Source organism: Bos grunniens, chromosome 13 (genome assembly GCF_055505025.1).
Source record: "Bos grunniens cultivar Pamir isolate PY7600 chromosome 13, Bosgru_T2T1.0, whole genome shotgun sequence".
NCBI classification, from domain to species: Eukaryota; Metazoa; Chordata; class Mammalia; order Artiodactyla; family Bovidae; genus Bos; species Bos grunniens.
The window spans coordinates 65,830,141-65,856,018 of NC_141177.1; the positions used below are offsets into that span (position 1 = coordinate 65,830,141).

The 25,878-nt window shown below is 37.3% G+C and overlaps 1 protein-coding gene, 1 long non-coding RNA gene and 1 pseudogene across 3 annotated transcripts in view; 1 reads left to right on the forward strand and 2 right to left on the reverse strand.

Moving 5' to 3' along the window:
* Positions 1 to 402: 402 nt before the first annotated feature.
* Positions 403 to 25,878, forward strand: part of YME1L1 (YME1 like 1 ATPase) — a 28,811-nt gene continuing 3,335 nt past the window's right edge. The window contains exons 1-15 of one of the 2 annotated variants that reach the window (XR_015139804.1): positions 403 to 604; positions 6,118 to 6,249; positions 13,251 to 13,413; positions 13,870 to 13,968; positions 14,191 to 14,300; positions 15,603 to 15,753; positions 16,154 to 16,237; positions 17,540 to 17,622; positions 19,895 to 19,985; positions 20,488 to 20,640; positions 21,216 to 21,348; positions 22,096 to 22,969; positions 23,250 to 23,362; positions 24,198 to 24,353; positions 25,282 to 25,433. Coding sequence is in view for 1 of the 2 variants with exons in the window: in XM_086334758.1 (XP_086190884.1) it covers positions 572 to 604; positions 6,118 to 6,249; positions 13,251 to 13,413; positions 13,870 to 13,968; positions 14,191 to 14,300; positions 15,603 to 15,753; positions 16,154 to 16,237; positions 17,540 to 17,622; positions 19,895 to 19,985; positions 20,488 to 20,640; positions 21,216 to 21,348; positions 22,096 to 22,158; positions 23,250 to 23,362; positions 24,198 to 24,353; positions 25,282 to 25,433 (1,716 nt within the window). In the remaining variant the exon portion in view is untranslated. The remainder of the gene's footprint in view (positions 605 to 6,117; positions 6,250 to 13,250; positions 13,414 to 13,869; positions 13,969 to 14,190; positions 14,301 to 15,602; positions 15,754 to 16,153; positions 16,238 to 17,539; positions 17,623 to 19,894; positions 19,986 to 20,487; positions 20,641 to 21,215; positions 21,349 to 22,095; positions 22,970 to 23,249; positions 23,363 to 24,197; positions 24,354 to 25,281; positions 25,434 to 25,878) is intronic. The other variant, XM_086334758.1, reaches the window with a different exon arrangement.
* Positions 3,260 to 3,861, reverse strand: LOC147361136 (cytosolic iron-sulfur assembly component 2A pseudogene; annotated as a pseudogene).
* LOC147361137 (uncharacterized) overlaps positions 9,298 to 25,878 on the reverse strand; it is a 101,543-nt gene continuing 84,962 nt past the window's right edge. Inside the window, exon 4 of the long non-coding RNA XR_015139827.1 lies at positions 9,298 to 10,117. This is a non-coding gene — a long non-coding RNA (uncharacterized LOC147361137). The remainder of the gene's footprint in view (positions 10,118 to 25,878) is intronic.

Here is a 25,878-nt window from a genome sequence, read left to right on the forward strand (position 1 = left end):
AGAAACTGGAAGCGCATGTGGAGAGCAGGAAGCGCATGCCTGGTCCTGTAATTTTGCATTTTAACTGGGTGTAACTTGCCTATCTGGAACAGGAAGTTTTTTATTTATTGTGGGGAAGATAAAGAGCACTAAATTGCAGCAAAAGAGCTTATTATGGCTCAAGGCCCAGTCACAACAGGAGAATATATCGGAAGTATTGATAAGAAAGCTGGAGGAAGATTTAACGGGGTGGATGCCGTTCCTCTTTAAAAAGAAAACAACAGCCAGAAAGCTTTGGGGCTCCGGCGCGTGTATTATTTAATGTGAAAGTGAACTATTTCGGGGACGTCAGCTGCCCAGGGTGGCGACCTCACCTGCCCCGGAAGTACTGGTGCGTTAGCGCCTTGCCTTCCGGGGCGGGTTGTCTGTCGTTGCAGCAGCTGTAGGTTGGGGAGGCCATTTTCCGCTTCTAGGAAGAGTGAGGGCACGGAGAGAGAAAAGGAAGGGAAAAGAGGGCTCAGCGCCTCCCCGCCGGACCGGAGAAGAGGGACAGTTTTGGCAGGCGGGTGAGGTCGCTGACGGCCTGGAGAAGATGTTTTCCCTGTCGAGCACCGTGCAGCCCCAGGTGGGTCCGGCATCCAGTTTATTTTTCTGTCCCAGCCCTGCTCCGGGCTGTTTGCCATTTGCGTTTCTTGGAAGCAGTTTCCCTTAAGGGGTCGTAGGAGGAAAGTGTTTAATCCAGTTGGAGTCTTGGTGTTGAGAAAAGATCGGGCGACGCTGAGTAAAAGGCTGACGAAGAACCCTAAGTATAGTACGAACGTGATGGAGATCTTGGCTTACCGATTTGATTGCGTGGAATTTTTGCTGGAAATTCATCTGGCACTGTTTAGTGCTAAGCATTTCTGGGGTGGGGTTTGGGGAGTGGGTAGGGGGAAAGTCTACCATAGCTGTAGAGGGAGCAAGTGATGTTTCTTTTCTGTCTTTCCGCGTCTTCAGAGACTGGTACTCACAACCCAGACTCTCTTTTTTAAATGGCATTTAACCCAGACATGCGAAGAAATTTGCAAGCTTCTATGAATGCTTTGTCTCTCTCTCTCTTTTTTTTTTTATCAACAATAACTAATACATATATTTTAAGTTATTACTTGCAGTTAAAATTTTGATTCAGCCTCCTTGTCATCTTTCCATTTATGAAGCAAAAGAGCAGAGAAAAAAGATTCCAAGGGTTTTTATTTTTAATTCTCTCAGGAGTTATCACCTGTGACTGTTTTGTTCTTAGTTCATTTAAAAATCATTTTTGATGATAACTTTTTTTTTGAGAGTTCTTCACAGTTTTGCAAATAAACAGTTTTTGTATACATTCAGTTTTCAAAATATCTTTGACATTCTTTAGTTTTTTTGGTTTAAGATTATAATTATGTCCCTTTGTGTAACCTCCACTCGCTTTTGTTTTGCTAGTACTCGTTGGGTTAAAAAAAAAAGTAATTTATTTATAGGGCTTCAGTAATGTACTAGGTGGACAAAGAAAATATGGAACTTTAATGATGACGTGAAATAAAACATGAGTAGGAGTTTGCCCGGTGAATAGACAGGAACAGATAGACAGAACCTCTGGAGGTTCTGAGATCCTGACAAGCCTAGCTGATTGGAGGAACAAAAATAAGGCCAGTGTGGCTAGAGCCTGGTTGGTGATTAAAGGGCCAATGACAGAAAGGAGGTTGGAAAGAGGACTTGACATATCATACAGGGAGTTATATGGGACTTTGAATTTCATTTACAATTTTTTGGAAACGACTGAATTTTTTTAAACATGTTAAGGAGTGACATGATCAGATTTACAAAACAGTCTATTACAGAGTAATACTGGCTTCTTGCTGTGTGGAGAATGTGGAAGAACAAGAGTGGAGGTGTTTTCAGATAAGGATGTTATTGCAGTAATCCAGAGAGGGGCTAATGCACTGCTAAGGGGTGACAGTGTTTATGAAAAGGAGGGTATGAGATTTATTTTGAAAAAAGAATAGAATTTCATCAGGGATGATGGAAAAAGATGTTTCTGGTTTGATCAGCTGGCTGCAAGAAGGTGTTACTAGTGTCTGGTGGAGTCCTGCCAATCACTTGAAAAAAAATTTGACTTGGTCTTCTGAATATTAAACCTTTTGGAACCTGCAGGAAGTTGGTATCAAGTGTGCATGTATGCTAAGTTGCTTCAGTCATGTCTGACTCTTTGCAACCCCATGGACTGTAGCCCGCCAGGCTCCTCTGTCCATGAAATTCTCCAGGCATGAATCCGGGAGTGGGTTGACATGCCCTCCTCCGGGGGATCTTCCCAGCCTAGTAATCAAACCAGTAACTCCTGCGTCTCCTGCATTGCAGGCGGATTCTTTACCACTGAGACACCGGGGAAGTCCATGGTATCAAGAAGATCCCATATTAGGAGAATTTATCATTGCTAAGTGGAGTTAGTGGTGTGTGATGTTGGTAGAGATAGTGAAGGAGCTGTATGTACTACAGGCAGTCCTAACTGGGCCATGTAGGACTCTTAGGCATTTTATACTGTGGAAGATAGTAACGTTTAGTCACTCAGTCACGTCTGATTCTTTTGAAACCCCGTGGGCTGTGGCCCGCCAAGTTCCCCTATCCATGGGATTTTTCAGGCAAGAGTACTGGAGTGGGTTGCCATTTCCTTTTCCAGGAGATCTTCCTGACTCAGGGATCGAACCTGCATCTCCTACATTGGCAGGTGGGTTCTTTACCACTGCACCACCAGGAAGCCCAGAACACAATTTGTATTTCCTGGTTGCTTAATTGGTTTAATACAGTTGAATTTAAATTGTATGACAGAGGGTCAAGTTTTTCATTGAGAAGAGATCAGACCATGTTTTAGCAATTTAAATTCTTTTTAACAAGAATCATGTCTATTTTATTTATTTTACAGAGTGATTTAGATTTAATACATTTGGGCATGGTAAATATTTGACATGAAAAGCAGGTATATCATAATAGGGATCAGAAAAATAGCGACTCATCTTAAACATAACTAAAAAATATTTTTCTGGCTGATCATTTAAGTGCTACAAATCCTGAGAATGTTGGACACTGAACAGACTTAGGTTACTACCTTATAATTAAGTCTTGCTTGGAAATCATCCTTTAAAAAATGCTCTGAGGTACAAATCACCTATGTATTAAACATGAATCTTCTACATTTTACAAAGAGTTTAAACAAATATATCAAATGATTACTGTTTAGTGGCTCTTAAAACAGCTCTTAGGGGCAAGGAGACACTGTTTCACGATTTCCCATTAAGTTGGGTTTCTCCATTGCAGCCGCCACTAGCTCTTTGTCATTTATCTGTTTGTTCATAACTTCCTCTGTTGAGTGGTTTCCGTCAGAAATTTAGATTTCCAACATATATTTAAATGGTAAACACTGTTGAAGTTTTACTCTTAAGCACAACCCAATAAGAGTTGCTGAAGAGGCATGAGGTACTGTTGGTGTGAACCTTATAATGACCAAATAGTCGTCTTCATTTATCTCTTGAACCTCCACACAACTTTCTGTTACCACTTCCATTTCTTCTAAAGTATTGGGCTTCTCTGGGTCCCAGAAAGTTTGAATCAGGTCATAAACTTCTAGCTCTTTTCTCTTCCATGATGCGGGGTTGCTGGTCAGCTCACCACTCAGAGAGATCTGAGAGCTACAGGACTCTGCTCAGTGTCCAGGAGAGCAGTCCGGACACTTGCCCCATTCTTATATTCCACCCGAGTCAGTCTGAGCAGCTAGCCTCAGGATTTATCAACTGCCTGGTCTTCAAATGAGCCAAGACAAGCCTAAAGGTCCAGGGAAGCAGGTAATAGGTGGGACCAGATGCATTGTTCCAGAGGACCTAGGGAAACAGCAGTTTAAATTCTTTACTGAATGGGAAGAAATATAAGTAAGTAAAATAAAACTTTTTAAAGGTATAGGCAGAAAATATGTATCTTAATTTGATTCCTGCAGCTTTAAAAGAGCTTATCATTTCTTACTGACTCTTAATACACACTCATTGCCAAAAATGCTGAAAAGAAAAATACAAGATAATAAAGATCACCCATAATTCCACAACTCCAAGAGACTGCATTTTAGAATAACTTCTTTCATCCCTTTAACTCTATACAAATATGTGTATGCATACTATTCATTTATTCATGACTGCACTGGGTCTTTATTGCTGTGCTTGGGCTTTCTTTACTTGGAGCGAGTGAGGCCTTCCCTTGTTGAGGAGCACGGACTCTAGCGTTTGGGCTCAGTAGTTGTGGCGTACTGGTTTAGTTGCCTGTGGCTTGTGGAATCTTCCCAGACCAGGGATCAAACCACTGGACCACCAGGAAAGTTCTGTATGCATAATTTAAAAAAAAAGTTACATAAAGTTTTATAGCTTGCTTTTTTCATATAACAATATTATGACTTTACTTCTGCATCAGTAACCATGGGATGAAAAATCTTTAAGTGGAACCTGAAGTCAGATTATCTGGGTTAGAATCGTTCCTCTAATATTATACTTTCTTGCTGAATGACGTGGAACATGACATTGAATCTAATTTCTTGCTCTCTTCATCAGTTAAATAGAAGTAACTAACGTGTTTGTCTCTTACGAGGATTAAATGAGAGAGTTAAGTAAAGCATATAGTATAAAACCTGTCATATAGTAAGAGCCCATTTAGTTCATTCATTTTCTCAACAAATGTTTATTTAGCAACTACTGTGTACATTATTGTTGCACTGGGATACAGTATTGAATGAAATAGAGAAGTTAGAGAAAAATAAAATCTAAGGTGTGTAAGTATTATGTAAAAACACTTTACAGTAAATTAATGTATAAATAAAAGAGAAAAATATTAAAATACAGGAAAGAAATCCCTTGTGACATGAAACTTATGTTCCAGTGGGAGAATGTGGTATAATAAATAAAAATATTTGGTCTTTGTTCCCAGTTCTTGGCACAGAGCTCCTGAAGCCCTTGAAATTTCCTGTGTAATAGGCGTGTTTTTATTCTTAAAGCCCCTGTTTGGATCACCCACCAGGATTTATGCTAATAAGGGGACTTAGGTTGAGGTTTCTAGTAAACAATATATAGATAAACAAGTAAATATATAAAGTGTGTTAGATAACATAAATGTCAAGAAGGAAAAATAGAGCAGAGGAAGGCAGTAAGGAATATTTCTTAGGAGAGGGTTGTTTAGTAGGTTGGCCAGGGAAAAGACACATGAAAAGGTTGCTTTTGAGTTAAGTACTGAAGGAAGCATGAGTGCAGACTCTCTGACTAACTGGAGAGGTGGGAATACACAGCAGTGCAGAATCCTTGAGTGGGAGCCTGCCAGGCGTGCTCCAGGAACAACGAGGGGGCCAAGGGGGCCGGAGCAGAGAGACTGAAGGGGAACTTAATAGTGGATCAGGTCACAGAAGTGAGAGAGAGCCAGGGCGTCATCGTTGTCAGGACATCAACTCTTACTGTGAGAAAAGCCATTGGAGAGTTTTGAGTGGAGGAGTGATGAGATCTGACTGGCTTTAATAGAGGCGATTCAGGGAGAGAAGTTAGGTTGCTGTTTGTAAAAATCCACATACCAAAAAAAAAAAATCCACTTAGAGATGCTGGTGGCCCAGAATAGGGTGGGGTGGTGTAGTAGGGAAGTTGAAAATTACAAAATTCTGGATATATGCTTGCTCGTTTCATGTCTGTGAGATATTTCATTTTTGTTGTGGTATTGTTTATTTAGCCACTCCCCTATTCTTGGACATTTCTAGCTTTCCATAAATTTTAAAATACTTTGATGAAAATTGTCATCTAGGCATATGCAAGCATAGATTATTACTTACCAGATTATTTCCTTGGAATAAATCCCTTAGAGTTAGGTTGCTACAACAATGAAATATATGTATTTTTAGTACTTTTGCTGTATATAGCCCCAATGCTGTCCTGAAAGTTAGTAGTTTTCGACCAGCAATAATCTGAGTATTTACAATTTTTAATGTATAGTTTTGATAAAGAATGTATGTTTAACTTTGTACAGTCCCCAGTTCTGACGATAAAAAGTTTTTTTTTTTGCTGTTTTTATTCTAAAAAGCACTGCTGATTTTCAGCTTTTATCTTTTTTTAGGTTACAGTTCCTCTGAGTCATCTCATCAATGCCTTCCATTCACCGAAAACCACACCAGTTTCTGTCAGTGCATCCATTTCGCAAAACCAGCATCGAGATGTAGTGTCTGAGCACGAGGCCCCCAGCAATGAGGTAAGAGTTTTTACCCTGGATGTGTGAGAAAGCTTTTTTGGTTTGCTGCTGCTGCTGCTAAGTCGCTTCAGTCATGTCCGACTCTGCGACCCCTGAGACGGCAGCCCACCCATCCCTGTGATTCTCCAGGCAAGAACACTGGAGTGGGTTGCCATTTCCTTCTCCAATGCATGAAAGTGAAAAGTGAAAGGGAAGTCGCTCAGTCGTGTCTGACTCTTAGCGACCCCATGGACTTCAGCCTACCAGGCTCCTCCATCCATGGGATTTTCCAGGCAGGAGTACTGGAGTGGGGTGCCATTGCCTTCTGGTTTAGTACATTGTAAACATGCCTGAAATAACTTTCTATGTTTAGGCATTTGTAGCAGGGTGACTTCTGTCTTCAGCTTAATCTCTGTTGTAGGATTAAAGACATCTAATTCCGGCTTTGTTGTATGTGTAGAATATTACTTTGTCCTATTTTTAACATTTATCTTATAAAAAATTGCACGTGGCAGTGTATTCGTATTCACTTCCTATGTTACTACTTGTGTGATACCATTTCAGTATTCTTTTGTATTGCTTCAGTGGAGCAGGGATCCCACAGTTAACTCCACAACTGCCCCACAAGTCTCAGGGAAGACAGAAGAGCAAGACATTATTATATGCTGCCTTATAGAAGCTTTCAGTGTAATTGAACAGTTGAAACACAGATACCTGAAAATGAAATGTATTAGCTATGAAACTGTGCTTTGCGTATTCAGAGAATTGTAAAATCATCGTGGTCTGGTATATACCAAATTGCTAATGTAGGAACTTGTGTTTACAAGACTTGTTACTAAGATAGTTGCTTGTAGCTCAGAATACATTTTTCATAGTAGACACTCTAATATGTGGCTAAGTTTCACAGAAGCTTCTTTAGCCCGTAAATGGCTTATATCCTTAGTCCTCATTTGAGGGACTGTGGCAGAGGATAGTATATGTTGTTCAGTCGCTAAGTCGTGTCCAGCTCTGTGCAAACCGATGAACTGCAGCAAGCCAGACTTCTCTATCCATCACTGTCTCCCTGAGTTTGCTCAGACTCATGTCCATTGAGTCAATGATGCCATCCAACCACCTCATCCTCTGTTGCCCCCTTCTCTTACCCTCTATTTTTCCCAGCATCAGGGTCTTTTCCAGTGAGCCAATTCTTTGCATCAGGTGACCAAAGTATTGGAGCTTCAGCTTCAGCATCAATCCTTCAATGAATACTCAGGATTGATTTCCTTTAGGATTGACTAGTTTGATCTCCTCGCAGTCCAAAGGACTCTCAAGAGTCTTCTCCAGCACCGCAGTTTGAAAGCATCAATCCTTCGGTGCTCAGCTTTCATTATGGTCCAACTCTCACATCCATACATGACTACTGGAAAAACCATTGCTTTGGCTAGACGGACCTTTGTCAGCAAAGTGATGTCTCTGCTTTTCCTAACACTGTCTAGGTTTGACATAGCTGTTCTTCCAAGGAGCAAGTGTCTTTTAATTTTGTGGTTGCAGTCACCATCTGCATTGATTTTGGAGCTCAAGAAAATGAAATCTGACAGTGTTTCCATATTTGCTTTTGGTGGGAGTGGGATGAGGGGATGGTTGTGAGGTTAAGTCTTGAAATACAATTTTATGTAGGTGAAAAATTTGTCTTTATGTTTGCTTTTATACTATCTGCCAAATTCCTATTGCATCTTTCTATAGGTGGTCCGTTCTTGTTTTGTGACACCCTTCTCAGTTACAGTCTGAGAGAGCTTTCCCAATGATATGACTGCGTGTGTCAAAATTGCTACATGCAGCACTACTATGTTCATTTCAGAAATTTTGGAAAATATTATGTAAGTGGGAGAAATTAATGTTTGATCCTACTTCTCCTTTTCTCCCTTGTACTTTTATATTTTGTAATCGTTGGATCATACTGTATATGCAGATTAAGATTTTTCCTTCATCATTTAATGGTCTTATGAACTCGTTATACCATACGTTAGTTTTTATGACTTCAGACTGTTCATTTTATGGTCTGTTGTTGGGTACTGTTTCCAATTTTTTCTGCTATAAACAGCACCACTTGTACTTTCCATGGTACTAAATACTTGACTATTTCATTAAGTGAAATGGCTAGATCCGTGGTGAAGTATATTTTAGCTTAAACAGTAACTAAATTCTAGAAGCCAAAGTTGAGCTTAAGACTGATGGTTTCAGATACGGAATTGGTGTCTTATCCTCTGCTTTACCCTCATTAGTCCTGTGGTTTATCACTGGTGACTGCTTGTTATTTTTTCACAAACATTTCCATTTTTCTTAAGCATCCTTCCTCATCTCTACTCTGACCTCCTTTGTTCTGCGATGCCTTTGCTTTCATCAAGTCTTACTCATCCAGACATCCACTTCACAATACAAGCAAAAAAACTTTCTTTTTAACTTCCTTCCAAGCTGTCTGACTTCTGTGCCTTTTGCTTTCAGACTTATAAAAAAGTAGTATTCTGAACTTAAATTGTTGCTTTTATTTATACCATCTCCCATTGTAGTTTGGCTACTACTTTTACCATTTTGAAGGCTTGGTGTATTTTGTTGCTTTCCTTAGCAATAAATACAGGCATTTTAAAAAATCTGCAACTTTTTCAACTTTTCCTTAAGAATACCCACTGTTTTCAGAGTACTCAGAAATTGAGTGATACTGCATTGATTTTTTTTTTTCCTCTTTCTGTTTTGCTGGACTTCTTTTTATTGCCAGCCTTTTAAATAGTGGATGCATTTACCTGTAATCCAATTTTCATTCTCCACAGTCTCCCAGATTATCTATTTTAATGTTTATATATTTCTATATGCTGATAACTCCCACATCTACCTTCAACTCTATAAAGTATCTCTAAAGTTTTAAAATAGTCATCTGGTGGCTTATTAAAATACCCTCTGGACAGACTTCAAGGACCTCAAAATAAAGATGTCTAAAACTGAACTACTTCTTCAGATTCCAGTGTATTTGATCTTACAGTGGTTTTAGCACCTCTTTGTCAGTCTGGGTCCAACCAAGAGAGAGAGACCACATAGTCATTTGAACAGTGCAAGTTTAATATACAGAATAAGTATTTTTAGTTGACTGTTTTAAAAACATTGGTCTTACAGGGGATTGGCATAACTAGGGATTGGCTAATAATAAGTAAAGAGAACTTGAAATATATAGGACTTGCAGATTCAAGGAGCAGCTAATACTCCCAGGATTGAGCTACCCACGAAGAGTTCTCCACCCTTGGGCTGAGGTTCTGAGGTTGTTGGAGAGGGTATGGCCTTGGCTCACTAAATGGCATAGAAGTCGCTGGTGCTGTGCAATCTGAACCTGATGGAAATCTGCCACCTGGGTACCAGGAGAAGCTCTTTGTGGGAAAGCTGCCAAGTACTGCTGGCAGCTGTGCACACAGGAGCCAGGCTTTAGAGAAGCTGCAGGAGCCAGATGCTGGAGAAACCATGGGTGTTGCACCCAGGAGCCTGTTGAGTGAACATAATACGTGGCCTGAACCAGGAACAGAAACTGCTCCTACGAAGTCTCTCCAGTGCCCTCTACTGACAACTTAATGTTCTGGCCAACAAAGGAAGACTATTTAAAGAGACCCAGATACATGATTGTGGAGCCAGAGAGAGGACCAAGAGGAGCCGAGAGACAGCAGATCAATAACCAGCGCATCCGTCCAGAACCCCCCTCCCTCATAATCCTGCACTTCACCGGTTTCTTCAGATGTCTGTTGTCTGCCACTTGGTGTTTGCATCCCTCTTAGGGCTCAGTTCAGGTTCATGCCTTTTTTCTCTTGTTATATCAGCTTTCTTTTCTCCAGCTTATCATCTTTATCTTCTGTCTTCTTCCTCTAAAACAAAACTAATGATATTAGGTATAGAATTAGATTCAAACACAGCTCCTCACAATTTGGCCATAGCCCTTCTTTCTACTGCTTTCTTCAGTCACTGAACTTGACTGCATCTCAAACATTCCAGGCCCTCCGATGACTTTTTGTTTGTCCTCTTCCCCGAAGTTTCCCCATCATTTGTGAATTAAGTGTTAATTCTGGGAAACCTTATCTGACTTAGGAAATTGGTTGTTCTGTGTTCTGTTACCACTTAAAAAAAAATACCTCTATAAGAGGAGTTACCATGTAGTATGGTAATTATCATACTCATATGTACTTTATTTCTCTTTGTGTTCCTAGGACCTGATACCCAATAAGTAAGGTGAATAATCTTCTTAGTTAAAAATCTGTGTTTCTTTTTGTATTGTAAATAGACTTTTTGGTTTCCCCATTTTAGAAGGTAAAATATCTTTGTAGCTTTTAAATATTGTAGTCTTTCTGGTTCCATTATAATAATGTGCCTTATATTGTACAGTTTTTATTACCTTAAAAAGCACTTATTAAATATTTCATTCTGACTTTAATTGTCTTACTGTATATATTAGGCTATGTAGATGGGCAAGGCATGATCTCATCCATTGATCCATACTATCCTGTTGTGAAATAATCAGGATATATTTTATAATCATTTTCCTAACGAGGAAAGGAATTCTAAGAATGTGAAGGACTTGTTACAAAGCTTATAATTGTCTAGCACCTGAACATCAATCCAGAGCTATGTAATCCAGGGATCTGACTACATCAGTCATAAAAAGTTGATATTTTACTTGTTTTGTTTAGTTTTACTTCTCTTACTTGAAGTTTTTTGTTCAAGCTGGTTTCAGAAGAGGCAGAGGAACCAGAGATCAAATTGCCAACATCCGCTGGATCATGGAAAAAGCAAGAGAGTTCCAGAAAAACATCTATTTCTGCTTTCTTGACTATGCCAAAGCCTTTGACTGTGTGGATCACAATAAACTGTGGAAAATTCTGAAAGAGATGGGAATACCAGACCACCTGACCTGCCTCCCGAGAAATTTGTATGCAGGTCAAGAAGCAACAGTTAGAACTGGACATGGAACAACAGACTGGTTCCAAATAAGAAAAGGAGTACGTCAAGGCTGTATATTGTCACCCTGCTTATTTAACTTCTATGCAGAGTACATCTTGAGAAACACTGGACTGGAAGAAGCACAGGCTGGAATCAAGATTGCCGGGAGGAATATCAATAACCTCAGATATGCAGATGACACCACCCTTATGGCAGAAAGTGAAGAGGAACTCAAAAGCCTCTTGATGAAAGTGAAAGTGGAGAGTGAAAAAGTTGGCTTAAAGCTCAACATTCAGAAAACAAAGATCATGGCATCCGGTCCCATCACTTCATGGGAAATAGATGGGGAAACAGTGGAAACAGTGTCAGACTTTATTTTTTGGGGCTGCAAAATCACTGCAGATGGTGACTGCAGCCATGAAATTAAAAGACGCTTACTCCTTGGAAGGAAAGTTATGACCAACCTAGATAGCATATTCAAAAGCAGAGACATTACTTTGCCAACAAAGGTTTATCTAGTCAAGGCTGTGGTTTTTCCTGTGGTCATGTTTGGATGTGAGAATTGGACTGTGAAGAAAGCTGAGCACCGAAGAATTGATGCTTTTGAACTGTGGTGTTGGAGAAGACTCTTGAGAGTCCCTTGGACTGCAAGGAGATCCAACCAGTCCATTCTGAAGGAGATCAGCCCTGGGATTTCTTTGGAAGGAATGATGCTCAAGCTGAAACTCCAGTACTTTGGCCACCTCATGCGAAGAGCTGACTCATTGGAAAAGACTCTGATGCTGGGAGGGATTGGGGGCAGGACGAGAAGGGACGACAGAGGATGAGATGGCTGGATGGCATCACTGACTCGATGGACGTGAGTCTGAGTGAACTCCGGAGTTGTTGATGGACAGGGAGGCCTGGCGTGCTGCGATTCGTGGGGTCGCCAAGAGTCGGACACGACTGAGCGACTGAACTGACTGACTGACTGACTTCAAGTTTTAGCTGTTGGGACTTTAAATTGTTACTTGTCCTTAGTGGCTCCCTGTCTGCTCGTTTGAACAAGAAAATAGCTCACTCCTATTTAATTTCTAGTTATTTCAGAATGGTTTTAAAGTGAATGTATTCTCTTGACTGGTTTTCACACATCTTTTGCTTTGTTCAATATTTCTCTTTACTAGGAGTTAGATATGGGTAATTTATAGAACCTTTTGGTTCAGATAAGGATCTCAGCAATTGTTTATTGAATGGGCTTTTGTTTATGGCCATTAAAGCTCCATGGACTGCTAATACTATTGGGAGTATGATTTTTTTTTAAAGCTTTGTCAGATCTCACATGGTTGACTTCAGTAAAGCTAGAACTATAAAAATATGCATACCAATTTATTTTTTAAATATTTGAAGGAAAAGGGAATCAATACATTTATTAGATTTTAAAAATTCACATTATTTTAGTTAATAAGTACTCTTTAAGTTAAATACTTTGATGTGATAATGCCTACCTGAGCTAAACAACAAGGACCTACTATATAATGTTTTGTAGTAACTTATGGTAGAAAGTTATATATATATATAAAATTTTATATGTGGTAGAAAGCCATATATATACATATGGCTTCCCAGGTGGAGCTAGTGGTAAGGATTCCCCCTGCCAATGTAGGAGATGTAGCTGATGCAGGTTCTATCTTTGTGTCAGGAAGAGCCCCAGAGAAGGAAATGTCAACCCACTCTAGTATTCTTGCCTGGGAGGTCCCATGGAATGACAGTCAGACACAACTGAGCACACATACTTCACATATGTGTGTGTTTATGTGTGTATATATACACATGAGTATGTATATATATAACTGAAAAGACGTGGGTTCCATCCCTGGGTCAGAAAGGTTCCCTGGAGAAGGAAACCGCAACCCACTCCAGTACTCTTGCCTGGAAAGTCCCATGGACAGAGGAGCCTAGTAGGCTACAATTGATGGGGTCACAAAAGAGTGGGACATGACTTAGCGACTAAACAACGGAAACATTGTAAATCAACTATATGTCAATAAAAAGTTAAAAAATAATAATGCTTATATGGTTGACTCAATCTTTTACAGCCTGTACTTAATTTAAGGGACCTTGGATTATCTGAATTAAAAATTGGACAGATTGATCAACTGGTAGACAGTCTACTTCCTGGATTTTATAAGGACAAAAATGTTTCTTCCCATTGGCATACATCTCATGTATCTGCACAGTCCTTCTTTGAAAATAAATATGGTAAGTTAATATATTTTATGTTTTGAAAGTAAGCCATTTTAGTACTGTTGATAATTTAATAGATAACAAAGTTAGGGGGTTCCCCTGGTGGCTCAGATGGTAAAGAATCCACTTGCAGTACGGGTTTGATCCCTGGGTCAGGAAGATCCCCTGGAGAAAGGAATGGCAACCCACTCCGGTATTCTTGCCTAGAGATTTCCATGGACAGAGGAGCCTGGAGGGCTACAGTCTGTGGAGTTGCAAAGAATCGGACATGGCTGAGCCACTTACACTTTCATGTTACTTATTAACATACTTCTGGTTTCCAGTGTTTCATCACATTGTAGACTAGTTTTGAAATTGTCTCTTGGAAATAACTTGTTTTGGTTTTTCTAATATTTGGTAAAATCATTTGTTGTATTTCATGATTTGATTGTTTGACATTTAGAAAGTTTAGTTTTTACAATTTCTTTCCAGGTTGCTTAGATATTTTTAGTACTTTACGTTCCTCTTGCTTGTACAGACAACATTCAAGAACTCTTAAAAGAATTTGTTCAGATCTTCAGTACTGGCCAGGTATGAAGCAATAATTATATTTATATTGAAAAAAATAGATTTGTTTAATATATTCTGATTTGTCTTTCTTAGTGATATTAATGATTAGAAACATTCATTTGTGGCTCACAGTAGAATCTGCAGAATATTTGGAAATAACTAGTGTCAAAGTTTTGGTTCTTAGTAGACATTTTCCTTGTGAAAATTTAAAACGAAAACTGAGTGTGATACCGTTTCATTCAGGTTTCATACAGTCTCGGGGTTTTAAAACTTTGAAATCAAGGACACGACGTCTGCAGTCCACCTCTGAAAGATTAGCAGAAACCCAGCACACAGCGCCATCATTTGTGAAGGTAATTAGACCTTTTTTTGTTGTTGTTTGAAAAAGCAGTACTTTTCAGAAAGAATGTTCAATATCTGATATATATTTTTGGCTAGTTGATTTTCTTTCATCTTTTCATTTAGGATAATGGATTAATATTCTATGCAGTCATATCTACAACATTTCTGGATTCCAAACTTATTTTTTCACTAGCCTGTTAGACATCTTCCTTTGTTTTTTCCTCTGTCAATTTACACCTGCTTATGTATTCTTATGTTAATAAGTAGCATCCATCCAGTCTAGAAACACTGTGGTTAACTATAATTTGTCCATCTTCTCTCAGTTCCTGCATCCATAATTACTAAAATCTTATTAATCCAGCCTCTTAAATATTTCTTAAATCTCTTCATCCCCAGGTCCACTGCATAGACAGACGATGATTACTTAGTCTCCCTGCCTTCACTTTTGGTAGCTTTAGTCCAGTCTCCAGACTGCCATCCGCTGGACTGTCTAAAATGTAATAGTGTAATGGTTGTATTCCTCTGCTGTATTGTCAAATTTCTGCCATGGCACATAAGGCATTTCATCACTTGGCATTCTGCCTAACATTTCATCACTTGGCATTCTGCCTAACTTCTCATCCTTGAGTGTACCACCTCCTTTCTCCCTCTATCCTCTCCTCTCTTGGTGTTTTAAAGTCCTGTCAAACAAGATTGCTTATCGCTCTTGAGTACTAGAGGCTGCTGTTTCATGGCACTGTCAAATTGTGTCTGCCCTGTGTTTCTGTGGTTTAGTTATCCCATCCTCTGTAAGGTTTTTCCTGACTTCTTAGACAGCATTTATTTTACCACCATACCTAGTTCCTCTAACCTAATATCAAAATAACTTCAAAAACTTAGTTATTTGTGTATCTTTTCCCAGTAGACTGAAAACATTCCGATCATTGGTATTTACATCTTCAGAACTTACACACAGTCAAGTATTAGTATATGAAAGGTGCTAAGTAAACATTTAATAAATGAGTGAGGTTTTTCTTCCAGCAGGAATAACGGAGTGTGACCTATTGTAAGCTATCAAACCCTAAGTCAATTTGTGACCTGTTATTCAGTAGTTAGTGGTTTACATAGTTTATATTCACTAACCGCTAGAAGTATATGGGCCAGTGTTAGTTTCCTAATCATTGGCTATTTATTGCTGAGTCTTAATTCTTCACATTGACAATAAAAATTTTAAAATGTAGAATTTTAATGAATTTTTTTTGTGAGTAGTTGTTATGTTTGGGGGGGAATATTACCTATAGTCAACGATACTGATGTGTTGTTTGTGTATTTAGGGGTTTCTTTTGCGAGACAGAGGATCAGACGTTGAGAGTTTGGATAAACTCATGAAAACCAAAAACATACCTGAAGCTCACCAAGATGCATTTAAAACTGGTTTTGCAGAGGGTTTCCTGAAAGCTCAAGCGCTAACACAAAAAACCAATGGTAAGTTGATTAGACACCATCCATATTTGGAGAGGAATATCTGAAAGGAAATTATAGTCCTGCCTCTAAGTGATTATAATAACGTTTCTAACAATTATGCAACTTTTTATTGGTTACATTTCCTTATGTTTGTATCTTAAGCTGTGTGGAAAGAGAATATGTCCTGGTACTTTCACTGTCTGAAGTGAACCTAAGTCAGTGATAGAAGTACAAGAGGCTTTGTGAGATTTTTGATAACACGTGCTGAAAGGCGATCATGGAGATTATGCAAAATATAGCTGGCTCCAGAACTGTGTGTTATGAAATGTGATTACCACCAGTAACCTCATGTTTGCATTTCATTGAGCTGTCATTTCTCATTGATAACATTTTATTAAAGGCTTTTTTCTTTTTCCTCCAGATTCTTTAAGAAGAACTCGTCTGATTGTTTTTATTCTGCTGGTAGTTGGCATTTATGGACTCTTAAAGAACCCATTTTTATCTGGTAGAGACTCTTTATATTTGACTTATTTTTTATATTTTTAATTTATATATTAAAATATATTTTACATTTGACTTAAAAAAATCTTTTATATACTCATTTCTTTTCCTTAGTCTAAGACTTAGAGATAAGAAAACATTTATATTTATAATTCCAGAGTCTAGGTCTTTAATCCAAATTTGAGACTTCTCAGATTGGGTTACTTTGAGATTGTTTTTTGCATTGAGATAGAAAAATTTTAATCTCTTATGATTATGTATCATCCACCTTGTCAGAGGACTTACTATATTTGCATTATCTTAAGGATGGATATAAGAAAAATTCCTTCAGACACTGTATAAATTAAACTGTACTTTTTAAAGGATATAACTAATATTTTTTAAAGTTCCAAGGATTATATTAGAGTAGTAATTTTAAATTTACTTCTAGACGTGATTAATTCCCCAGATTTTTAGGAAATGATATTTAACCAATGATAAAATTCTAAGAACATGCAGAAGAATTTTATAATAGCAATTCAGAGTGAAAATAAACATCTGTTTCAAAGGCACAGTAATAAATTCAATGTATTTAAAATTAACACACAGAAAATTACTTTACAGCCCCAGGTTTTCTCAGTTTGCCAGTCTAAAATGAAGTAATAATGTCAGATTTAAGTGGATCCAATTGACTTTTCCAGCTGTCATTCAGTGTTTATACCATGTTTTCCCCTTTCTTTATGATGATTACCTTGAGAGGGAAAAAAAAATGGTTTACAGTTAAGAACATTGATTGACCTGGATCAGAAATTATTCCTAGAACTTGATGTACAGTTATTTTAAAAGTTATCAAACCTGAGATGAGGTTTTAACATCCAGGAATAGCCTTTTTTATATCTAGATCTGCTTTCTCTTGTCTCTCTCTGTATTTTTTTTAAATTATTTTTTTCAAAAAAAGGAACCAGTGTATGGATTGATAGGTGGTATCAGCAGGGTGGTGGAAGAGTGGGAAGAGCTCTGATGATTATTCTTTTGTGTTTCTTAATTGCACACAATGGAGCTTGAGAACCATTGGTTTACGTTTTTATTATTAGATATAAGGAGAAGAGGAAAATTCTTAGTTTTAACTGGAAAGGCAAAGATGTCATTTTAATGAGAATCATTCATTCCTTGAACATTGTCTCAAAATCCAGAAGACCTAATTCCTACTCCTCGCATTGTCATCTTAGACATTTAATTTTTCTGGACTTTCTTGCATCTGAAAAATAAGGTAGTTAAAATTTTATGAATCTATCAAATATGTAAGCATTTTTTTTTGTCCCTTTAGTCCGCTTCCGGACAACAACAGGGCTTGATTCTGCTGTAGATCCTGTACAGATGAAAAATGTTACCTTTGAACATGTTAAAGGAGTAAGTTAAAAAGTTTACCTTGGTCTCTTCAAACATTATTGTATTTTTTATTAGAAAGGTTGAAATAATAGAAAATACATGTATGGTCTGTGCCTCCAGTTCTTGGCACAGAGCTCTTAAAACCCTTGTAATTTCCCAGGGGATAAGAGCACTGGGAGTATCTTTTGTTCTACTGTTTGGTCTTTGACACCAGGTCCTGACACAGGGCTTCTGAGTTCCTTGGAATGTCCTGGGTGATGGCAGTGTCTTCTGTTCTTTTCTTTCCTTGTCCCCTTGACTACACAGCTTGTACCTTATGGGATCTTAGCTTCCCAATGAGGGATTGAACCTGGGCCCACAGCTGTGGATACATGGAGTCCTATCCATTGGACCGCCAAGGAAGTCCCACAGTGTCTTTTGTTCTAATGAGGTGGCTCTGAGTGGGCTCCTGGAGGGGGACTGGTCACCAGAAAGATCAAGCTGTGGTTAGAATCTTGGAACTTCCACGTCTACTCTCTGTTCTCCAGAGAGGGGAGAGGGGCTGGAAAGGAGTTAATAATTGATTATGCCTATGTGAGTACACTCCCATTAAAGTCCCAACAGGTTGGGGTTTGGAGGAGTTTTTAGTTAGTGAACACACAGAGGCGTGAGGAGAGTAGCATTTTCAGAGAGGACGTGGAGGGCCTGTACCCCTTCCTGTATCCCTTGCCTACCTCCCTCTTCCTTCTGGCTGTTCTAGGGTATATCCTTTCATAATAAGCCGATAGTACCTAACCTGGTTTCCTGAGTTCTATGAGCTGCTCTACCAAATTAAACCTAAGGAGGGATTCTGAGAATCTCCAATTTATAGCCAATAGGCAGAAGCACAGATGACAACCTAGATGTGGGATTGACATCTGAGGGGTGTGTGGCAGGGGGGAGGGGTAAGTCTTGTGGGACTTTGGCCCATCAACATGTTTCCTGTTCGCCCCTTCCCAAGTACTTTCTTTTTATCACTGCCCAATGTAAATGAGTTTTCTCAATGAGTTATTAAAAGTTGTGTGGTATGAGGTTGTAGGTTGTCTACAAATATATTATTATGTGAGGGTAATTTAAAATAAATACATGAAAGTATACATACAAAAAAGGTATTTTTCATTTACACTGGTGGCCAACATTTTTAAATTGAATTCGCACCCATGAAAAAATTTCCAGTGTTTGTTGAAAATGGAATTCTGGAACACCAGGTTGTATTCTTTGGCAGAGCCATGTTGTGGTTGTCTTTAAGGGACTGTTGCTTTCCAGTTGAGCACATTTCCACCAGTGCTGTTCTACATCTGGCCTTCTTCACTCATTTATTGATACCATTTTGCCACTAGGAATTTGCATTTGTGACTTCTGCTTATATGCTGACTAGGAAAATTGCTCACTGTTTCTAATAGATAGCTTTCTTAATCCTTATCAGAGTTTTAAAGATGATCTAATATTCTGATTGCAATTTTTGTTGGCCAGATTGGATTTTTTTTTTTTTTTTGCTAGGGATCTCAATTCTGTAAGATTTTATATTTGGGGAATTAAATCTTCAAATTTTTTTTTTACCACAACTATTTATAAAGCAGTACTGCTGCTGCTGCTGCTAAGTCACTTCAGTCGTGTCCCACTCTTTGTGACCCCATAGAAGGCAGCCCACCAGGCTCCCCTGTCCCTGGGATTCTCCAGGCAAGAACACTGGAGTGGGTCGCCATCTTCTTCTCTAGTACGTAAAGCAGTACACTATAGCTTAATTTTAGTCACTGTCTTTGGCATTTGTTAGGAACTAAATTGTTTATATTCTAGTAGTAATTCTTTATAATAAAAATGACTTCATAACTAGTCAAAAATTAATGTTATAACTTAAACACAGACTCACTTATTAATATATAGTAAGTCCAGATAGTTTGTCCTTGAAGCTTATAACCGGGTCCAAAAAAGTTTTAGATTTGAAACTTATTAGGCAATTCTATATTAAATGCCACTGAGACATTTAACTAGAATTTTGAATGTAACAGGGTTTTTTTGTTCTTTTTTTTTTTTTTTTAACCAAAGGAAGCAATTGGAAAGGGGTTTTGTTGGGATATGTAAGGAGATTTCATGTATCTGGTACTGAGGGTCAGGAGAAAACCCTTTGTGTGAGTATTTCTAAAGGGGCCTTTTTGTATACTTTCACTGAGACAAAAAGCCAAATTAATATCAGGTTAAATTTACAATATTCAAAGAGGGTGTCTTAGTAAGATAATTAACATTTTAAATTATTTGGTAAATTATATCACTTCAGGTGGAGGAAGCTAAACAGGAATTACAGGAAGTTGTTGAATTTTTGAAAAATCCACAAAAATTTACTGTTCTTGGAGGTAAACTTCCAAAAGGTAAGGTATCTTCGCTTTCCCATGACTTGACAAAACAGTGTAATATATCACTAATTTGACTTTTATCAGATTTACCTGATGAAAGTTTATTAGTAATTCTTAATTGCTATTTTACAAGTGCTCATTCTGAACATACTATTTTGTTATCTTTTGTCTTTGATAATTTAAAAGTTTGTTATTTCAAACTTTTAAGTAAATTGCAACAATAAATAGTACAAAGAATTCCAACTTTATCTAATCCAAAGTCATATTCAGATACCAGCATTTATCCCAATGTGTAAATAGTATTTAAATAATACAGGAAAATTAGTTACGAAGTAGGTCCTAAAGTGAATCATTTATAGAGACAAATATGTTTCACCATGTTTGAAAATATTGATCATTGGTGTGCCTTCAACCACAGCACTGTATTTATTAATTCGTAATTATTTGTTTTAAGTTCTTATCAGGTTGTGTTTTTGTTTTTTAATTTGAACCATTCTTGTTTATTTTTTTTCTTTAGGAATTCTTTTAGTTGGACCACCAGGAACAGGGAAGACACTTCTTGCCCGAGCTGTTGCTGGAGAAGCTGATGTTCCTTTTTATTATGCTTCTGGATCAGAATTTGATGAGATGTTTGTGGGTGTGGGAGCCAGCCGTATAAGAAATCTTTTTAGTAGGTCTAGTGGATCTTTTATATAGTAATAATTTCTCTTAATGTTAGGAAAAGAGGGTTTCTTAAACTCTGTCTTTGCTTCTTGTTTCTGATTTGATAGTTGGCTGAAATAGCCATTGTAGGATGCTAATCTCAGGTAACTTAGTGTGTGGGCTAAAATAAAACTATTACTTTTCATTCCAATTAGTCAGAAGAGTTTGTGGAATCACTAGGTTGCTGGATGAGGCTGGGGTCTGTTGAAAACCTGTGGTTTCGTTTGTTTTGTTTTTTTTGGTGTGTTTTGTTTTCACCTTATTTATTAATTCTGTAGTATATATTTAAAAATTATTTGCCTCAAATCTGACTATATATGGTTTGTATGACTAGGAAGAATGAATACTCAGTGTTACAATTTTTTTTTCATTTGAGACTACTCTTCTTAAAGCAGTTAAGAAAGACCTTCTTTTATGTATTTGCTCCCTAATGAGTGTCTTTTATCGGCTTTTTAATTTTCGTACACGTTGTTAACTATTTATTTAATTTTATTTTAAAGGTGTTGATTTTATTAAACTTATTTGAATCCTTTCTGTCTTTAGGGGAAGCAAAAGCAAATGCCCCTTGTGTTATATTTATTGATGAATTGGATTCTGTTGGTGGGAAGCGAATTGAATCTCCAATGCATCCATATTCACGGCAGACTATAAATCAACTTCTGGCTGAAATGGATGGGTAATTGACTTTTCTGTCTTGAGAATTTGGTGGTATATTTAGTAGCATTTCAGAGATAGGAAAAATTTAAGTTTATAGGCAACAATATCCTATGTGCAAGGAGTAAAGACAAGCTATTTTGACTATTGTATTGTTTTACTAATGGGATCATTGGTCATTGATGTATTAACTACTCTCAAATTGAAAAGTAAAATTTTCATTTACTGTAGTATGACAGAAAAGCAGTGATTCTAGCTGAAAGTCGTCATCTGTTTGGAGATGTGCAAGGAGAATACCCTCATTCCTTCACTGTTTGTGACTAGCTCTGAGTGTTGCTGTAGATCAAAAGCTTGCATCAGTTTCCATAATGTAAAAAGAGGTGGACTTGCTTTGAATGAAGCAGAGAAGTTTCTTAACGTCATACAAGACATTCTGAAAGTTTAAGAGTAAATAATTGGAATTGGTAAACTTGAAAATAATTTTTCAAAAAATTAGTCAGGAACTCAAGCTTTGGTGTCAGGTTATCTCTTCCTAAGTAGAAAATTTACTGTGAAACCACAGATGATTTGGTGATGTATTATTAACAAGTTTTATTGAAGTGCACTGACCTTTTAAAAAGCAGTGAGTGATGTCTTCGTATTTGGGGCATTAAAAAGACAATTCCTTTTCTTTGCTGTTAATAAAATTGAAGATAAACAGTTGTGAGGAACATTTCTGTGTGTGTGCTGTTTTAACTTTCAGTGAAAAGATACTTTTTTTCCTTAATAGTTTTAAACCCAATGAAGGAGTTATCATCATAGGTGCCACAAATTTCCCAGAGGCATTAGATAAGTAAGTATTAAAATTTTTGTGATATATTCTAGAAGAGTGATGAACTTTAAAAACATTGTGCTAAGTGAAGAATACCCATCACAAAACATTACATATTATATGATTCCTTTTATATGCAATGTTCAGAATAAGCAAATCCATAGCAATGGAAAGTAATTTAGCAGTTGCCAGAGGTTGGGCAAACAGGAGGGAAATAACTGCCAGTAGACTTGGGGTTTCATTTGGCTGGAGAAAGTGGGGGAAGGGATCAATATTCTCTAAAATTATTGTGATGGTTAGACAACTCTGAATCTATTAACACCCAGTGGATTGTCCACTTCAAATTCTATGATGTGAGAATGGTATCTCAGTAAAGCTACTAAAAGAATCTTTTTATGACTTAAACACAGAGCTTTTGGGGGTGGGTGGTAGACAGCACATTTTTAAAAGTAAAATTTACTGTAGTTAAGGTTTTTATTGATTTTACTGTTTAAGTTATTCATACTTTCATTTGATCTAATAGTTGGTTCTTGCTTAAGAGTCTAGTTTAACGTTTTATAAAACTCCAGTACTTTGGCCACCTCATGCGAAGAGTTGACTCATTGGAAAAGACTGATGCTAGGAGGGATTGGGGGCAGGAGGAAAAGGGGACAACAGAGGATAAGATGGCTGGATGGCATCACCGACTCGATGGACATGAGTTTGAGTGAACTCCGGGAGATGGTGATGGACAGGGAGGCCTGGCGTGCTGCAATTCATGGGGTTGCAAAGAGTCGGACACGACTGAGCGACTGAACTGAACTGAACTGAACTGAATACAACAGTAAGATGGGTGTGTGGCTCACACAATAGGCTGCTATAGAATAATTTGTTCCTTTACTGACAGACTTGCTTGTCTTTGTCTCTGAAGGGTTGTATACTATCCTGATGCACACATTTATCTATATGAACCTTTGTTTAGCCTTCCAGTTTTTGAAATTATTATTTCAACCATGTTTTACAAGGAACTAATCTGAATATTTATGTTCAGAATAGGATGTCAGTCCTGTTTTTATAACCAGATCCTCAGCACAGTTTATTAATTATATTTTCTTTTTGTATTCTCCTTGTAGTGCCTTAATACGCCCTGGTCGCTTTGACATGCAGGTTACAGTTCCAAGGCCAGATGTGAAAGGTCGAACAGAAATCTTGAAGTGGTACCTCAATAAAATAAAGTTTGATCAGTGTAAGTCTAATTCTATGATACAAACATTATCTCTGTGAAATGGTAATATATCAATTTACCCTGTTTGTGGTCCTTACTCAGGATGTCTTAAAAGACAAATTTCTTTAAATTTTTTTTTTCTCTCCTTTTATTTGTCCTTAAAGTCTATTTCTTAAGTCGTGTGTATCAGAGATTCTATAATTTACAATCCTGATTTGAAAGAAAGTTTTCTTTGGAATATTGAGATAGATAATTGATGAATCTATGTATAAATGTTTCTCTAGGTGAATTTAAAATATAAAATAATAGAACAAGTACCTCTATATTATGAGCATAGTACCTCACGATGTAATCACTTTGGGGCCAAAAGAGGGGAAGCAAAAGTATAAAACAAAATACATGGAAATAGTATGGACCCACCTGAGTAGTAAAAGCAGCTATTAAACTGCAGTATTTTCAGAGATGCCAGAATCAGTTCAGAAAATCAAACATGTTTCCTCTTGTAACATGGACTTCTGTGTCCAGAGTTATTTCAAGATGAAACTGATAATGTGCTTTTTCAATTTGTGGTTGGGTGATAACTGAAAGTCTGTAAATCGTTATCTGACAACTTTACCTTTCTTTGTTTTTCACAAAATTATTTAAGTACAAGAACTTATGTTATTTGTCCCAGTGACAATTTTTATGGTCTGTTCAGTAGCAATTTTTCCTTTTTCCTCTTAGAATTTAGTAAAGTTTTTTTTAAATTATAGTTTATGATTGCTATTTTATTTTTTCTTTTGCAAAGTGAGTTCTTTATGCAGAGCTTTTTATTACTGCTTTTGAAATTTCAATGTTGTGTTCTATCTGCATATAGCTGTTGATCCAGAAATCATAGCTCGAGGTACTGTTGGCTTTTCTGGAGCTGAGTTGGAGAATCTTGTGAACCAGGCTGCATTAAAGGCAGCTGTTGATGGAAAAGAAATGGTTACTATGAAGGAACTAGAGTTTTCCAAAGATAAAATCCTAATGGGTAGGTTTCTTTTCTTTTTTTCCTATGTTATGCTGTTCATTGTGTTAGAGAAAAAATTCTTAATTTTGAAAGAAAGGTTATAAAAACAAAAGGTATAGAAACATGCAAATATATACTCAAACATAGCACAAAGTTTGGCCTCTTACAGAACAAATACACCGTATATTATACTCTTTGAAGGTGCCCATGGTTTTCTTCTTATCTGATATAGCTGATTAAAGAATAGTTAACTTTTTACTATTTTTCAGTATTTAAGTTTTATTTTAAACCCTAAATGGCTTCAGGGGGCTTCCTTGGTGGGTCAATGGTAAAGAAGCCACTTGCCAATACAGGAGACACAGGTTCAGTCCCTGATCTGGGAAGATCCCACATGCCATGGAGCAACTAAGCCCATGTGCCACAACTACTGAGCCTGTGCTCTAGAGCCCAGGAGCCACGACTACTGAGCCCACACGCCACAGCTACTGAAGCATAGAACCTGAGCTCTGCAACGAGAGAAGCCATTGCATTGAGAAACCTGTGCACCACAACCGGAGAGTAGTCCCTGCTCGCCACAACTAGAGAAAAGCCCACGCGGCAGAGAGACGCAGCACAGCCAAAAATAAAGTAAAATAAAGATTATTTAAATTGGCTTCAAAACAGGTTGTTATGTTATTCCTGTTAGAAGTTTATTTTCTAGAAATAGTTTTTTCCTTTTGATATAAGAAGTAAAATTATAGTTCTTAGAATTTGGTTTTCAGTTGACAAATTATGGTTTACATGTGTTATAGAGTGGAGTCTACTCATTTTTTAAACTTTCACGATGTTTTAAAATATTAATGATATTAAATCATATTACTCTAAGAATGACTTTGAGGCATATGAATTTCATTCACTTAAATATTCTTTCCTAATGGAGTATTTTACTTAAGTAAATTTTTATTCTTAGGCCCTGAGCGTAGAAGTGTGGAAATTGATAACAAAAACAAAACGATCACAGCGTATCATGAATCTGGTCATGCTATTATTGCATATTACACTAAAGATGCAATGCCTATCAACAAAGCTACAATCATGCCTCGAGGGCCAACACTTGGACACGTGAGTACCTTTAGTTTTTCTTTTCTTTTGGATAATGCTCCCTAGTACCTTATGAAGGAAATTACTGATGAAAACATTTCAAAAGAAAATTCAGCTACTTCCTAAGTATGTTGATATGTTCTTCTTTAACTTCCTCAACTGTCTTGAATTCAGACATATGTGTGAAATTTATCTGCTAATAAAGGATATCTTTAATATTTCAGATAGTATATTTAAATTATGACATTTAATTCAGGAATGACAACAAAATATAATTCGTAAATGTGTAGTTGCTGTTTTCTCCCCAGAAGAAATTATGTATCATAATGACTGGTTCAGTTTTTCCAAGTTTTATCTCATTGAGCATAAATTTCATTTTCATATCTTTCTAATTATAGACATTTTAAATATTTTTATTCAGTGAAGGACAGACAGCTGTATTGCACCATTAACTACTTATTTATAA